General features: G+C 59.0%; 1 protein-coding gene across 1 annotated transcript; it reads right to left on the reverse strand.

The window, feature by feature from the left end:
* Positions 1 to 285: 285 nt before the first annotated feature.
* Positions 286 to 14,722, reverse strand: MIB2 (MIB E3 ubiquitin protein ligase 2). The gene is made up of 21 exons (XM_066270696.1): positions 13,464 to 14,722; positions 12,931 to 13,051; positions 11,870 to 12,027; positions 6,388 to 6,657; positions 6,145 to 6,316; positions 5,360 to 5,466; positions 5,060 to 5,254; positions 4,771 to 4,913; positions 4,577 to 4,684; positions 3,441 to 3,545; positions 3,196 to 3,358; positions 2,983 to 3,116; positions 2,739 to 2,887; positions 2,499 to 2,655; positions 2,259 to 2,419; positions 2,028 to 2,154; positions 1,703 to 1,936; positions 1,116 to 1,294; positions 862 to 1,043; positions 718 to 783; positions 286 to 611 (listed from the first exon to the last, which is right to left on the reverse strand). The coding sequence occupies exons 4-21, from the start codon at positions 6,632 to 6,634 to the stop codon at positions 373 to 375; spliced, it is 2,868 nt and encodes a 955-aa protein (XP_066126793.1). The 5' UTR covers positions 6,635 to 6,657; positions 11,870 to 12,027; positions 12,931 to 13,051; positions 13,464 to 14,722; the 3' UTR covers positions 286 to 372.
* Between the last annotated feature and the right edge of the window lie 2,366 nt (positions 14,723 to 17,088).

Below are 17,088 nucleotides of genomic sequence, written 5' to 3' on the forward strand. Positions count from 1 at the left end.
TGTCAGGAGGATGTTTCTGGCTTCGAGGCGGCGGACTGAGGAGTCTGGACCCATGAGCCCTAGGAACGGCAGGACGCACGCTTCTGGAGAAGGCGGAGCGTATGTCCGCAGCGCAGGGGGCCCACAGCGGGGCCCGCGGCGGTGGAGAGGCCAAAGCTGCCTGGGTGCGGGAACGTCGCGGTTGGGCAGGACTCCGGGTGGAGAAAGCCACGAGACTCGTCTGTCCTCGGGGAGAGGGCCTGAGACCCGCCCGCCCTCCTCCCCAAGCAGGCACCAGGCGGCAAAGTCCATGAATCTTTTTATAAAACACGGGGCGGGGGAAGACTCGCGAGGGCGATGGTGGGACGTGGCTCTGGAGCTAGAGGGGCGCGGCTACACGAATATCTGGATGCGGTCGCGGATGGGCTGGCGGCAGATGGGGCAGGCGCTGAGTGCGGCGCCGCAGGGCGCGCAGGCGCCATGGCCACACTGGAACACGAGGCGGATGTGGCTGTCGATGCAGATGGGGCAGGTGATGCGCTCCTCCATCTGCCGGTAACGGCTCTGTAGCTCCTCCACCAGCTGCCGCGGTGGGCCGGGGGCGGGGGCCGCGCTGGCCACCTCTGTGCCGTCTGCCGGCAGGGATCCGGTCAGGTGCGGGCCACGGTAGAAGCGAGCGGGATATCCAGGGCAGGGGTGGGAGGCCGGCACTGAACCCACCCATCGCGCCCAACCCACCTGGCCGCAACTTCCTGCTGATGACTACCTGGCACCTGATGCACTTCTTCATCCGGCGCGCGCACTCTGCGGGAGGTAGCGTGTGGTTGGGCGGGGCCGCCCATCTCCTCCCCTCCCCTCAGGACCCGGGTACCTCACACTCACCCTCGCACACGGTGCGGTGCTGGCACGGCGAGAACAGCACCAGCAGCGCCAGCTCAGAGCACACCAGGCATTCGGCAGCCTCGGGCCCCGATGGCGTGGCCACGTGCAGGTTCGTCACGGTGTTGGGGGTGCTAAGCACCAGCCTGGGCCCGGGGGCCGCACCCCCGCCCACCTGCCGCTCCCTGCAGTTGGAGGAAGAAAGGGCTTAAAAGGGCCCGGGGTCAGGGGGCCACCCCCAACCACGCTGGGCTCACCTGAAGCGCTGGGCACAGCCCTGCAGGGTTTTGAGCACACGGCCCTCAGCAACCAAATCCAGCGGGCTCCGGCCTCGGTGGTTGGCGTAGCTCACGTCAGCGCCCTCCAATGCCAGGAAACAGGCGACTGCCGCGCCCACCGTAAGCTCCACGCTGGCTGGGAGGCCAGAGGCCTGCAGCTGGGCAGCAGACAGAGACCAGTGAGGGCTAGCAGGACTCACAAAGGTGCGCTGGCCTGAGCGAGCCACTGGCACTGACTGCCTTAAGTCTAAGGCAGAGAGGCATGGGCACCCCTTTTTCTGAGGCCACTGGAATGGAGGCAGGCAGGGAAAGTGCCTGAGTTCTGAGACACGCCCCCATCTCCTTTTCCAGGTGGGTTAGGAGCACAGAACTACAAGGCTGCTGGCCATGCTGGGGTGGTGGAAGATACCCTGCAAACTGCAGTCCCAGGGCTTCCCCATCCCCCAGAGGGCCTGGCTCCTAGGGGTCACCCTCAGTGTTGGTGGGTAGTCACTCAGGTCCTGCCTGGAGCCTGCAGCCAGCTGCCACAGCCCACCTCTCCAGCACCCAGATCCACACTTCCTCACCCTGGACAGGAGCTGCAAAGGCCCCGGGTCCCCCCCGGCCCCATCAGCAGCCAGGGGCAGCAGCTGATGGCGCTGCAGTGCCACGTGCAGGGCCGTGTCCCCCTCCTCGTCTTCAGCATTAACACTGCAGCCAGCATCCACCAGCAGCGGCACCAGCCCTACATGGGCCTGCTGCACAGCCAGGTGCAGTGCGGACTGGAGCTTACGGTTTCGGACATTCACGTCACAGCGGCCCTGGGGAAGGAGTGGGCACAGGATCAGCCCAGGGAACCCAGGGGGCTCTGACTCCCAGTCCCAGGGTCAGTGAGAGACCCTGTGTCCACACCTCTCGGATGAGAATCTGAGCCACCTCCCGGTGGTTGTTGAGGGTGGCGAGGTGCAGTGCTGTGAAGCCATCCTCCTTCTTGGCATCCACCAGCTGCCGTGCCCAAGCCAGAATCCTCCTGACAGCTCTGCGGGAGCAGGGAGATGTGTCTAGTGTTGGGAGCGTCCCCCAGACTGGTCCAGCAGCATGGCAGGAGCCCAGCTCCTGGCTACCTAACCACCTCAAACTCACAGCGTGTGGCCTTTGAGGGACGCATGATGCAGCAAGGTGAAGCCTTGGCTGTTGGTAGCGGTGACGTCAATGCCAGGCACTTCGGTGAGAACCTCCACGATGCCACTGGCACCAGCACCCACAGAAATGGCACAGTGCAGGGGCGTGTTAGCATGGGCATCCTGTCAGTGGTGAGTCAGTGGTCATTCGGTGGCAGGTCTCCTGCACCCCAGGGATAGGGCCAGGGGACCCAGCACTCACTGGCAGGTTGACATCACAACCCAGCTCACACAGGACCTTCACCAGCTCCAGGAAGCCCCTCTGCACAGCCACATGCAGTGCTGCGCTCCGGACACTGTTAAGGACGTTGGCCCGGCACCCCGCACTCAGGAGCATGCGAGCAGCCTCAGGCTGGTTCCTGATGGGAGAAGAAGTGGAAGGGTGCTGTGCCCACTGGCACAACTGCAGGCCCAACACCCACCGAGCCCACTCAGGCCTCACCCTAGGGCTGCATAGTGCAGAGGGGTGTTGCCCTCGTCATCTACCAGGTCCACGTCTGCCCGGGCCTGCAGCAGCACACGCACCACCTCCATCTGGCCTAAGTAGGCAGCCACCTGCAGGGCAGTCCTGCCCTGGTTCTTGGTATCCACCTGCCGAGACCACCAGCAGGTTAGTTCCTAGCCCTCTGCCCACTTCCTGGGGCTGGGCAGGTGTAGGGACAAGGGCTGGGATTTCAGGAGCGTGCCTGCTCAGGGTGTCTCCGCAGCAGGTCCAGAGCCCGGCCTGTGTTGCCTAGGGCCACCTCCACCACCAGCCTCCCTGGGTGTTCCAGGTCACTCTTCTGGGCTCGAAGTTTGTCTAGGACAACGCTCAGGGAGCCTGGGGTGGGGGACTGAGGTTAAGCACTGGCCAGGGACAGTCCCACCTCCCACAGGCCGCTGTTGCCGGGTGCTCGCACTTTTGTTTTCCCTGGCACGCTCAGCCACGTCCAGGTTGGCATCCTCCTCAGGCCGATAGGCCACCAGGCAGGATGGGCTGAAGGTCCACAGCTGACCGCCGACTGCCACACGCAGGTTCCCATCTCCAAAAACCTTCACCACTTTCCCAACTTGGCCCAGGGCCTGAGGAGAGGAGGGAGGGGTCACAGGCCAGTCTCCCTGAGCATGAGGAAGGTGGGGGTGGAGGGAGGGGTGAGGGTCTCACAGGCGCCATGTCATCTGTCCACTCGCCGTGCCCAGCCTGCAGCCGCTTCACCATGTCAAGGTCGTCGATGACTCGCACCACATCGCCCACCCAGAAGGAGTTGTGCTGAATGAGAGAGGGGCCTATGAGGGAGCACCCAGGCCAGTGTGGCTGCCATGGTCATGGAGCAGGAGGCACCCCCATCAAGTTCTACAGGACAGGCAGGTCTGAACTTGACCCTAGCCCCTGAATAAAAGCACAACCAGAGGGTCTGGCTGGATGAGGGCTGCAGGTGACCAGGGTAGCCCTGGGTTGCTCAGCTCCAGTCATGGGGGTGACGGTTACAGAGGCAGAGGCAACCGACCCACAAGACGGAAGCCAGCTCTGGGCTAGTGTGAAGCCCGAGCACACAGGTGGGGGAGCAGGCAGCATGGCCGAGGCCAAACTAGAAGGGCCTGGGGGTGTTGCCCCAGCAGGAACAAAACATCATGGTTGTGGGTATCAAGGGCCCTCTCCCCTCCCCTCCCCCCAAACCTTTCCTGGTAACTTCCCCCATACCTGTGCCCTAACCTGCACAGGACTTGCTCTACAAACCACCTGTCTTATGACCCCACGTACATACACCCTTCTTTAGACCCCCAGGAGTCCTGGACTCCAGATCCTGAGCTGAGTGATGGCACATCCCATCACAAGAGCCCTCCCCTTCCCAGGACCTCTGTCTGTGGATGTAACCCCCTCCCAGCTGCCCATCAACTTCTCACCTCCTCCATTTCCCACCTGTGACATCCTGCTTTCCAAATGCCTCTGCCCAACCCATGACCCTGGGCTGTCTCCCTGGTCCGTCCCACAACCCATCACCACTCCCATGTGCTTCCCATGCAGCACCCACGGGGAGCATTTTAGAAAGTAAGCCAACCCTGTGGCCTCCCACCCATAAAGCTGTGGTGGCTTCCATTTGCCCTCAGGAGAGATGCTAGTGCCCGGTCTGCCTGGCCAGCCAGTCACGGCTCACAGGGCCTCAACCTCCTGGATCCCTTCACACCCGGAACGCCCCCCACCCCGGGACCCTGCCAGGTCCTGCCCTCCTGCAGAGCTGAGACGGTCCATGGAGGGGGTGCAGAAGCCAGTGGATGGGGCTCAGCCCACCCCCCATGCACCTTGGTGAGAGCCCCAGGGTGGAAGGTCCAGCGGGTCTCGTGGCTGAACTGCACACGCACGTCCCCACGGTCTGTGATGCGGTGCACGGTGCCCATCTGTCCAATACACTGTGGCGGGTCGTGAAGGCTGTGGCTGGGGAGTCCACAGGATGTGGGGAGGGGAGGGCACAGGGCTAATGGGCAGGGCAGCTCACCTCCGCCATCCTGGGGTTCCACCCGCCATGGCCTTCCTGCATCTCCCTCAGGACGTCTGTGTCCAGCAGACACTTAACTTTGTCCCCGTGCTGGAAGGGCTGGCCATCAGCACTCACCCTGCGCTGCAGCTCTGCTGGCTTGCCTGGAGGTGGGCAGCAGGCCAAGCTCAGGCGGCACCCCTCCTTAACCTCCCTGCCCTCCCCTCAGAGACCTCACAGGCCAGCCCAGCCCCAGCCCAGCACCGCCCCGGGTTCCTCCAGGGCAGGATGGCAGCTGGGCGGCCCTTACCAAGCCTTGGGAGGTGCTCCTTGTAGTAGAAGCCACCAGCCGCCTCAACCACACACTTGAGGTCCACCTTGCCCTTGTGACCCACACGGTACACATTGGTGGTGCCATCGGCCCACGTTACACTGGCCACACTCCGGCCTGTCTCCACGTCCCATCCACGAATGTCCACTACACGGCCCAGCTTCCCTTCCCCTCCTGGAGAGACAGTGGCCCCATCAGCAGGCTGAGTGTGGGCCAGGAGGTAAAGCCACCACCAGCGCCAGCCCAGCCTCCACCTGCCCACCCTGGTCCTCCACTCACCGTCCTGCGAGCCCCACTCCCAGTCGGGGCCCCGCACCACCTTTGCCCCCTGGAAGATGCCCCTCAGTGGGATCCTTGGGAGGCCCTGGCGGGGACTCAGCATGACCCTGCAAGAGAGTGGGTCCTGGGCCATGCAGAATGGCAGTCCCTTTCCCTGCCCAGCCTTGTTCCTCCACATCCAGGGCCCAGGACAGCTGACCCAGCAGGTCAGTGCTCTCTACACTCTAAGTCTGGAGTCTGCTGACTGTGTTCTTCCAGGGGACCCTCCCTGATGCCGGGCTGGGAGGGTACACTGGGCAGGCCCTCACAGTGTTGCCTGTGTGTACGGCCATTCCACACCTCCTTTCCAAAGAGCTGGACACCCTCTCTTAGGGCTGTCCCCTAAGTTCAGCACACCACACATGCTGGCTGAATGGCCACACAGGCCACAAGCCACCCTTAGTGCCCCACTGGGAAGTCAAACGTGGCTCTGGGGGCGGTACAAGAACAAAAGAGACTCCACAGTGCTGCCCCCTGCAGGCCTGCTCAGTGGACATGGCTGCTTTCCACAGAGGGTGGGGGCAGATGTCAAAACCCAGGCCCCTGCAGTGACCCTGACCATGGCCACTCACTCTTCAAGGAAATGGCTCAGGCAGGCCTTAACCTGCCCCTGGGGAATAGTTAGTAGGGAGGCAACTCCAGTCCTCCAGAGCCAACGCCTGGTTAGGTGTCCGAGGTACTTGTCAGGTCCCTGTGGGTCACGCCCACACTGTGTCAGCCATAGCTGCAGGGGCAGCGGGACTCACGGGCGCGAGTGGGCCGTCTCGTAGCGTTCGAAGGCGTGAGTGAGATCGTGTTTGTTGTTCAGGTAACACTGCGTGCACAGGTCATAATCCACACAGACACGGCACTTCCAGCGCATGCCTCGGAGCCCATGCTTCTTGCAGCAATCACAGATGATGTTGGGGTGCCGCACGCCTGGGGGCGGGGCAGGGTCAGAGGGGGGTGGACGCGCCACACCCTCCCCCCGGCCAGCCCCACGCACGCACCAATCTGGGCGTTGTCATAGAGCAGCAAGTCGTGTGCGCCCTGGTAGCCCGCGCGATAGTTGGTGCGGGTGCCGTGATCCCACTGCACAACCACCGTCCGGTCAGGGGTCGAGGGGCTGCCGTTGCGGCCAAGCTCCACCACCGTGCCCACGCCGCCCTCGCCGCGGTCCTGCTGGCCCCACTTCCAGTCCACGCCACGCACCACACGCATGCCCACCTGTACGCCTGCCTGAGGGTCCGGGTCCATGGTAGGCGGCGCTGCTCAGGGACCTGCAGGCAGAAGGCACCCTTAGGCCACAGCAGGGCTGCCAGAGCGAATGGAATGGACACCCACCCGGGAGAGCTGGGCGGGGACAAGCGTGGTGAGCATGCGCACTAGAGACCACAGAAGCCCACGTGGCCTCCAGGCAGCAGCATGGGAGCACAGCCCTGAGGCAGAGATGCACTGTCCTTGAGTCCTTAAGGTGGGTAGACACCTCTGGAAAGGCCCCTCCAGCTGCTCTGAAACTCAGCCCCGCGGTGAGCTGGAGGAGTGAGAAGCAGGCCCCATGAGAGGAAAGTGGATCCCAGGAACCCAGGGGACAAACCTGGCAGGGAATGTCCCCTCGGCAAGTGCCCACTAGTAGGTCCAGTTCTGGGTGTGTGTTTAAGAATGAGTGGACTTGGCTCCCAGGCAGCAAAGGTCAGACAGCAAAGCTGACAGAAGGAGAGAGGGTGCGGCTGATTGAAATGTGAGCAGTGCTCGACCTCAGGATGGCTGCTCACCCAGACACCACTGAGACTGAAAAGGTGGGGACACCGACAGGACCTGTGTGCAGTCCACACATCCCGCAAGGGACTGCTACCTGCTATGTGTAAAGGGCGCAGAATGCAATGGACAGAGCCAACACCCCACAGAAAACAGGCAGAACACTGGACTAGGGCCCTCCAACTACACCACACAGTGTCGGTCACCGAGATGCTGCTCGCCTGTGTGATACCACCCACAGCCCCGGAGGGCGGTGGACAGTGCCACCAGGTCACTGGTCCCACTGCTGGGGCCTTCTCTGGAGAACCACTGCCCGGCCGCCCTAGCTGTGTATACAGCACCCTCCCCCATGTCCTCCAGGAGGAACTGGGTGGTTTAGCCCCTAAGGGAGCAGGAACCAGCCCCACTTCCACAGCAGCAATTGGGAGGTGAACCTCAACACATGTTGAAGGGAAGCAGCCATGTGCCCAAAACCGATTCCATTTAATGGAAAGGTCACAAATGGGATAAGCAAATCCCAGGTGTTAGGAATCAGGGAGACAGTGGCAGAAGTGGCCATGGCCACTCTGGGACCAGGGAACTATTATTTCCTGGCTCAGAAACATACCTGTTCACGCAGCAAATGGGGATCACGTATGACCTGTGTCTCCCTCATTAAGTGATTCTTCAATAAAGCTTCCTTAGATTGCCTGACCTAGGGTGGCATAGTGGATAAAACGTCGACCTAGAATGCTGAGGTCGCCATTTCAAAACCCGGGTTAAAGCACATATGAGAAGCAACTGTGAGTTGATGCTTCCCGCTCCTACCCCTTGCCTTTCTCTCTAAAATCAATAAATAAAATCTTAAAAAATATGTAACAGAAAGTCTCTTTAGAAACACGAATGGGCCCTGGCTGGTTGGCTCAGTGGTAGAGTGTCGGCCTGGCGTGGAGTCCCGGGTTCGATTCCCGGCCAGGGCACACAGGAGAAGCGCCCATCTGCTTCTCCACCCCTCCCTCTCTCCTTCCTCTCTGTCTCTCTCTCCTCCTCCCACAGCCAAGGCTCCATTGCAGCAAAGTTGGCCCCGGGCGCTGGGATGGCTCTATGATCTCTGCCTCAGGCGCTAGAATGGCTCTGGCTGCAACAGAGCGACACCCCAGATGGGCAGAGCCCATCTGGTGGGCATGCCGGGTGGATCCCGGTCGGGCGCATGCGGGAGTCTGTCTGACTGTCTCTCCCCGTTTCCAGCTTCAGAAAAATACAAAAAAAAAACCAAAAAAAAACAAAAAAAAAAAAACACAAATGGACTTGAGAGAGTTAAGAGGGAAAATCAGCAGGACTTGAAGTAGAGAGCTGAGGGACCCCTAGAAGGTAAGGCGGCAGTCCCCACTCCATTTTTGGAGATTGTGCCTGTGGAACGGAGCAGGACCTCTTGTAGCCATGAGGACTCTGCCATGGGGAAGATGTGCTGGGCACTGCCCAACCCAAGGCAGGGCTGGGTGTGACCCCAGCAGTCTGACTGCACAGCTTGTGGGAGGCCAGAGGGAGACCCTGAGGCTGGTTGACATGCAGCCTAGAGGCAGTCAGTTGGGCTGCTGCCGGCTCCTGTCAGGACCCCGTGCCCTGTATATAGCCACTGGGCCCTAAGGCCAGCCCAGACAGGAAAGCCACATGACCCCTCAACCTGGGCCCTATGCCAGGGTCCTGGGCCTTGCCACACCCCAAGCCCTAACACTCGGCATCCCAGGCCTTGGCCAGCTCAGGAAACACCTTGGCCAGCTGAGGCTGCAGATGAGCAGCAAGGAGAAGACCCAGGCTTTGGCCCTTAGCTCCTGCTCCACACAGTGGCAGGGGCCTGAGTCCCAAGGTTATCTGATGTCCACCCTCTGCCCCATCCACCTCTGAGGCCTACATCCAGCACATGGTAGACAGGGTTCTCAGTCCGTGCCCAGCCTGAAGGGCCAAGCGAATGACCCCATATAATCTCAGAGATGCAAGCCGCTTAGCCAACATGTTCTACAAATTCACCTTCCTCCCGGGTAGGGTCCCTGTGATGGTTCCTTCCTCCCCCTGACCAGACTTCTGGGGCTTCTACAAACAGGTAGACATTTTGAAAAGGATGAACCTTTCACTCAATGGCTAATTAATTAGGAGCCTTTCTTCAGAGAAACTATTCTGCGGATTGACCTGGACAGCCTCACCTCTGGGGCCATACCACCCCCTCTACTGCAGTCTGTCCTGCCCTCCCCTCTGTAGTCTGCAAGGGTGAGCGCTGAGGCCCAAGGCCACAGCAGTCTCCAGAAACAGGGGCTTCTAGGTCCTTCCACAGAGCACAACCATGCCCAGCCTGCCATAGCAAAAGTGCCCACGTCAAGAATGACCATGTGCCCTGGCCGGTTGGCTCAGCGGTAGAGCGTCGGCCTAGCGTGCGGAGGACCTGGGTTCAATTCCCGGCCAGGGCACACAGGAGAAGCGCCCATTTGCTTCTCCACCCCTCCGCCGCGCCTTCCTCTCTGTCTCTCTCTTCCCCTCCCGCAGCCAAGGCTCCACTGGAGCAAAGATGGCCCAGGCGCTGGGGATGGCTCTGTGGCCTCTGCCTCAGGCGCTAGAGTGGCTCTGGTCGCAACATGGTGACCCCCAGGATGGGCAGAGCATCGCCCCTGGTGGGCGTGCCGGGTGGATCCCGGTCGGGCGCATGCGGGAGTCTGTCTGACTGTCTCTCCCTGTTTCCAGCTTCAGAAAAATGCAAAAAAAAAAAAAAAAGAATGACCATGTAAGAATGCCTTGACTGTGCCAACAAGCCCCAGACGAGGGGAGAGGTCCTGTGGGCTGCCACCTGGGCACTCAGATATGGCAGGGCCACTCACAATGTGGCCTCAGCATCCTGTCTGGTGCCTCCCCTTCAGCAGCTGCTACATTCATCTGACTCAGGCTGAGCAGCACAGCCTGGGGGTGGCCTGCTGCCATCTCAGGGCACAGGTCCCATCCCACACCTCAACAGGCTACAGACCTCTGCCAGCCCCGCACACACTCACCTCCATGCCCACACACACCTGTTGATCTGCAGTTGGCCAGAGCGACCTCCTTCCTGGCAGCCACAGACAAGTATGAACACACGGCCCAGACTGAAGATCCCTGCTAGCAAGGGAACCTCAACTGCAGAGCCCAGAAACTGTCCCCACACCGAAAGAGAGAACTCAGGCAGCTGGCCAGTTGGCTCGGTGGGTACAGCTTCAGCCCAGTGGAAGGACATCCCTGGTTTGATTCCCCGTCAGGAAAAGAGATCATCTGCTTCTCTTCCCCTTTCTCTTAGACCCCTTCTCTCTCTCTTCCCCTCCCACAGCCAATGGCTCAATTGGTTCAAGCATGGCCCCAGGCACTGAGGATAGCTTGGTTGGTCCAAGCATTGGCCTTAGGCACTAAAAATAGCTCAGTATTTGAGCATTGGCCCAGATAGGGTTGCCAGGTGGATCCTAGTTAGGGCGCATGTGGAAGTCTGCCTCACTATCTCCTCTCCTCTCACCCCCAAAATAAATAAGTAAATAAATAACTCAGGCAGAAAAGGGCCCAAGTACCATTAGTTAGTGCCATGGTCACAAAAAGAGTGACATGGCTCTGTGAGCTTGGCCAGCCACCATACCTGTCCAGCTACTGGCCTATGGCTCCACTGGCCATGTCCTGCAGGGCCATTTCCAAAAAGATATGGGGCAGGGGAGACACCCCAAGCCGGAGAGCAAGTATGGCCCTGTACTCGGGTGGGCAGAGTATGGAGAGTGAGGTTGCGGTGCCTGGCAGTGTCTGTGGGAAATCAGGACCAGGCCTCAGTCAGTGATGTCTGCATGTGGGGCAGCAGGGTAGGGTCATCAGAGCACCTCTGGCCAGTACCTGTTGTCTTCACACTTAGTGTTTCTAGCACAAGACAGGCAGCTCTCCTCCAGCCCCAGCCAGCAAACCATCACCCTCCCAGGAGCCCACCAGCTGACATGGGACACCCCCCATGTGGGGCACACTGAACCCTGAACCCCCTCCCACCCATCACTTCTCTCACACAGACCAATACCCCTTGAGAAAGATAGTGGAGAACAGAGGACTGTCCCTCTCTGGGGCCACTCCCAGTCTGGGAGCCTCCCTGTCACCTCTCCTCCATACCCCATCCCTGAAGGTTCTGGGGTCTGCCCTCTCTGCTTCCGCACCTCTGTCCAACATGGCATCATCTGGAGCCTGGGCAAGGCCTCCATGACGCCTGCCTGCTGCCCCTTCCTCCGTATTTGCCACAGTGATGAGGCACCCGGCTCCCAGGCCTCAGAAGCACCTTGGCACAACATCCTAGGATCCTCATGAGGCAAGCCAGGTGGGTTTCCAGGCCTCTCCACTTCCCTCCACCCACCTCCCCGCCTTGTCTCTGTTGCTGTCATTTCTAAGGCCTAGCACATGATTGGTTGGGCTCCAAGTAACATCAGGTCATGGTTTCAAAGCTCAGTGCCTCGCCTGAGGGGGTCCCACAAGGGCGTGGGCAGAGGGGGTGGCAAGTGAGGAATGGCCCATAATGAGGGCCAGGAAGGGGCTAGGAAGGGAACCGTCATTCCAGTGGGAAATTCACCCAAAGAGTTCTTTGCATTCCTTTGCCAGAAGCACTGTACTCTTCCGGGGTCCCCAGGCCAGGCCCCTAACTAGCACCCAAACCTCCTCACTCCAAGGCTGCCAGGGCGTCAGCACTTTGTGCAACAGACGTGCTTTAGCAAAGTCAGAACTTACCTTAGAACACACACCAGCCTCACGCCAGCATCCCAGACATTTAGGTTCTATTTCCTGGGTCACAAATTTGCTCGGCCACCAAGATTTCCTGTTGGAAACCAGCAGCCATTGCCGACACAGACCACACAGCAAACCAAACAGGTAGCCAGTCAGCAAGTCTGGGGAAAAATGGTTTAAAAAGGCAGTTTCACACTTCCAGCATTTACCTCAACCAAACAAGTGGCCGTGGGTCTGTTCTGTTGGCTGCACTGTTTCCCGCCTCCCAAGCAGCTGCCAGCCTTGAGGGCCGGGATGGGGTGGGGGTAGGGGGACAGAGCTCTTTACAAACCACACACTAGAACTGTATATGTAAGGCTGTTCCGCTATTTGTGAATATTTTATTGGAAGAACTTAAAAGCCATCAAGATTAAATCACATTTGGCTAGGAAGTTGGCAAAATGCCTTTATTCAGAAGAATCAAGTTGTGTGAAACAGACTGGGGGCGACAGAGGCAGCCACTGCTCCCCCTGCACTCTGAGTGCCTGCTGCTGCGGCGGCGGCTGCTGGAATCAACACCGGGTGTGGACAATCCACAGGCTCCTGTCATGTGGCAGCTCTGGCTAGGACATGGATGGGGGTGGAGGGGTGACAGGTGAAGCCCTGAGACAGCTGAAGAAACCCAACTTGGCCCAGTACAGAGCTGATGGGGGACGGCCCAAAGGAAGTGCAGGATGATCACCACCCAGATATAAGCCCTCAGGCGCCTGCACCGGGCTGATAGTAGCTGGCATCAGGACATTCGAACCACAAGGGAATGACGAGAGGGGACCTGCCAGGAAGGACCAGGTTTGCCAGGGCTTCCACAAGCTTACACTGCCTGGTCCCCAGCCCTGCTGGTGCCCACCAGAAGTCTGGCACCTCTGCTTAGTTCTTCAATTGGTTCTGAACTCAGAGAGGGAGAAGCAGAATTATTTGTCAACACACACACACACACACGCACACACGCACACACACACACAATGAACCCACAGGGCGGGAGCGCCGAATCTAACCTACCACGCGCAAGCCCATCAAGAGCTCACCTGTCTGGCCGTCCAGTCCCCCCGCTGCCCGCTTGGAGCCAGTTGGGCTGCAGCCCTGAGTGATGCCTGGAGACCTGGGCACCGGCACTGAGTGAGCTTCAGCGCAAGCCCGACCCTGTGGCTGCGAGGAGACGCACAGTTAGCACCCCCGACTGGACCGCGCGGGCAGGGCTCGCCTGTCTGCTCTTGGGGCTGCCCGCTGTCTACATGCCCATTCCCAGGCCAGCGCCAACAACATCCATGGCTGCCCCACGAGTCCGCCTCCGGCTCGAGCCCTGCAGACGTCAGGGCCCCGCGCTGCGACCCGGCCACGAGCGCCGGTCGCGGGGAGCGCAGGGGCGCCGGGCCGGACGGATTGGACAAGGCAGGGCCGGGCGTCCACCCCATAGCTGACCCTCACCTCCCTCTCCGGGACCGCCCGGCCGCCCCGTCCCGTGTCATTCCATCCCCCTCCCTGGGGAAGACGCGTAGGTCCCCGGGAGGTGCCAGACCCCTGCCCCGGCCGCGGTGCCACGGTCGACCCCTACACTTGCCCAGGAGTTTGCGTCCCGCCCGCTCGGCGCGGGGATTTCGGGGGGTCTGAGGAGCGCCGGGCCGGTGAGCCAGCCAACCAGACGGACCCTCGGCTGCTCGGCACCGGCCAGTTGGGCGGCCCCAGCCGCCGCGCGGGAACCCACCGGCGGAGGCTGCGAAGCCCCCAGCGCTCGGGCTCCTGGGGCCGCCTCAGGGCCAGCCGGGAGTTGTAGTCCGCAGCCGAGACGCAGGGAGCGGGGGGCGGGCCTGAAGCACAACTCCCAGGAGGCCCCACGGCGGCGCTGACGCAGGCGGCTGCAGGGGGAGCCGCCGCGGGGTGGGCGCGCGTGATGGAAGGCACTTCGCCCCCGCAACGATGGGGAAGACCTGTCTCCCCGGGGAGAGCGGGGGCTCGAACTTGGTTCTGCGCTGCTGCCGATGCAGGGCGCGTGCACGTCGTCAGAGGGCTGCGGGCGGCGGCGCAGCGGCCTCACGGGCCTGTACCCACACCAGAGGCAAGGGCTGAGCAGCGTGTGCCCGGAAGGAAGGGGCCGGGTCCTTCTCGGGTGCGCGCGGAGACACTGACGCCCTCGGATCAAGGAGGGCCAAGCACGCGCGGCGACCCCCCTCCCCCTCCCCGCCCCGGCACCGGGCGGCCAGAGCCTGAATATCCGTCCAATCCAGACAGCACGTAGGACCGGGAGCCATACCCCTCCTCTCTGGGGCGGGGCCTGAGCCGGACGTGCGTGCGTGCGTGCGTACGTGGGCGGGGCACGTTGCTAAAGCCTTACCCTACGTGGCGCTCTCGGGTTCGAGATGCGTCGCCGAGGAGACGGACGCTGCGGGGCCTGGGCTTCAGTCCCGCAGCGTCATTGGCGAGGCCTCTGCGACGCAGAGATGGGCCGTGGTCACAGCCAACTCTTTTGACGTCATGTGTTTTAAAATCTAAGTTTACGCCAGTACGCAGTTTTAATTCACGCAGAACGGGGGAACGCAGTGAAATCGCCATCCCTTGTGTGCTCCGCAGAGGCAGATACTTTTAACTTTGGTCGCTTTTCCTGTGACAGGAACCTGCATGGTTCTAAATCAGAGGCTGCCAATTGTTTCTGTATTTCGACATTTCTGTGGATTTCCAGATAAGGTCAATGAGAACTTGGTCTACAAACAACTCCGCCCCTCCCTGCCCCAATGGCCGCGTGACCCGCTAGGCTTATGACGACTTTCTGGATTTGTTTTCATGACTGCTCGCTGCTCCCTGTTTTTGCATAAAACCTTGCCTCCATTCTTGCACAGTATTTTCTTTATTCTCTGGAGTTAATACTAGTATTTTTAAAAATATTTTATTTATTCATTTTAGAACGGAGAGAGAGAGAGAAGGGAGAGGGGAGGAGCAGGAAGCATCAACTCCCCTATGTGCCTTGACTGGGCAAGCCCAGGGTTTCAAACCGGCGACCTTAGTATTCCAGGTGGACGCTTTATCCACTGTGCCACCGCAGGTCAGACCCTTAATAGTATTTTTTTCTTTTCTTAGTATTTTTCTTATGCCTACAGTTTTATTAACCCATAGGTAATTTTTCCTAAGGTTCTAACATCTTTGCTACATGCCTATTGATAACATTTTCCAAAGGCTCAGACTTTCTATTTAATCCTGGAAACCTCTCTGCCAGAACAGTCTGTTTTCTTGTTCTAATCCAGACTGACTATTTACTTATTTTTATTTAGTGAGAGGAGGGGAGGCAGAGAGGCTCCCACATGTGCCCCGACGGGGATACACCCAGCAAGCCAACTAGGGGGCGATGCTCTGCCCATCTGGGGCCCTTGCCTGGTTGCAACTGGAGCCATTTTTAGCGCCTGAAGTGGAGACCCTGGAACCATCCTCAATGCCCAGTGCCAACTCCTCCAATCAAACCATGGCTGCAGGAGGGAAGAAGAGAGAAGTGAGAGGTGGAGGGGTGGAAGAGCACAAGGGCACCTCCTGTGTGCCCTGACTGGGAATAGAACCTGGGACATCCAGATGCTGGGTCAACACTCTACCTCTGAGCCAACTGGTCAGGGCCCAGAAGCCCAGGCACAGCTGTCCCATTTTGAGCTTTTCTCTGTGCTCATCCTTGTGACTCTTTGCTTTTCTTCTGTGTTGGAGTCCCTGTTTCCTGAGATCTGTGCTGTACCCCTTCTTGGTTTACTCATTTTGCTGAAGTAAGCCCTCAAGTAGCTTCCTGGGAAGTGTCCATGTCTGAAATGCATTTATTCTACTCTCTGATTGATAGTTTGGTAGGGAATTCAATTCTAGGTTGGAAATATTTTTCCTTCAAAATTTTTGAAGCCATAGGTTTTTTTTTATGTTGTCTGTTTTTGCTTTAAGCTCCTAAGGCTGCACAAGAGCTCCGAATACTCTTGAATATCTCAAATGAAAAGAGTCTTAAAGGTTATTTTGATATTCATAACAAGCCACTTTTAATCACAATTTGTGTTAATAAGGTGGCTTTTTTAAAAAATGGTTTTTTCAGCCTGACCAGATAGTGGCACGGTGGATGGAGCACGAGACTGGGATGTGGAGGAGCCAGGTTCAAAACCCTGAGGTCGCCAGCTTGAGTGCAGGGTTGCTGGCTTGAGCAAGGGGTCACTCACTCTGCTGTAGCCCCCCAGTCAAGGCACACATGAGAAAGCGATCTTGAACAACTAAGGTGCTGCAATGAAGAATTGATGCTTCTTATCTCTCTTCCTGTCTGTCTGTGCCTATCTGTCCCTCTCTCTGACTCTCTGTCTCTGTCAAAAAAAAAAGAAAGAAAGAAAAAGAAAACACATTTTATCATTGCTTTGGGGTGCCAGAGGGGGAGAGAAAGACAAGCATTAACTCCTTGTTTCACTTTAGTTGTGTACTATGTGCCCTGACCAGGGGTTGAACCAGCAACCTCTGGCATGCTGGGTCAACACTTTATCCACTGACCTACCCGGACTGAGAATAAAAAGGTGGGGTTTTTTTGTTTTGTATTTTATCTGAAGTTGGAAACGGAGAGGCAGACAGACTCCCGCATGCGCCCAACTGGGATCCACCTGGCATGCCCATGAGGAGGCGATGCTCTGCCCATCTGGGGCGTTGCTCTGTTGCAACCAGAGCCATTCTAGCGCCTGAGGCAGAGGCCATAGAGCCGTCCGCAGCGCCCGGGGCAACTTTGCTCCAGTGGAGCCTTGGCTGCCGGAGGGGAAGAGACAGAGAGGGAGGGGTGGAGAAGCAGATGGGCGCTTCTCCTGTGTGCCCTGGTCGGGAATCGAACCCAGGACTCCTGCACACCAGGCCAACGCCCTACCACTGAGCCAACTGGCCAGGGCAAGAAGGGTTTTTTTTTTTTAACTTTTAAGGACTGGGCTGATTGTCAGGGGAACTAACTGTATAATTAGAGGGTTGGAACTCTCAGCTTCATCTGACCTGCATGGAGGGGAGAAGAGCTAGAGATTTAGTTCAATCACCAATGGCCAATAATTTAATCAATCATGCCTATATAATGAAGTTTCCATAAAATAAACAAAAAAGATGGGGTATGGAGACCTGTTGGGTTGGTGAGCATGTGGAAACATGGAGAGTGCTGTGTCCCTTTCCTATACCTACCCCTGTGCATCTTTTCCATATGACTGTTCCTAAATTAT

The sequence above is a fragment of the Saccopteryx bilineata genome, chromosome 3 (assembly GCF_036850765.1).
Source record: "Saccopteryx bilineata isolate mSacBil1 chromosome 3, mSacBil1_pri_phased_curated, whole genome shotgun sequence".
NCBI classification, from domain to species: domain Eukaryota; kingdom Metazoa; phylum Chordata; class Mammalia; order Chiroptera; family Emballonuridae; genus Saccopteryx; species Saccopteryx bilineata.

Coding starts and splice junctions, on each gene's coding strand:
- MIB2 (XM_066270696.1), bottom strand. CDS start 6,634: ATGGACCCGGACCCTCAGGCAGGCGTACAGGTGGGCATGCGTGTGGTG. Junction 5,255..5,359: donor GGAGTGGGGCTCGCAGGACG/GTGAGTGGAGGA, acceptor CTGTCTCTCCAG/GAGGGGAAGGGAAGCTGGGC. Junction 1,937..2,027: donor CTCAGATTCTCATCCGAGAG/GTGTGGACACAG, acceptor CTCCTTCCCCAG/GGCCGCTGTGACGTGAATGT.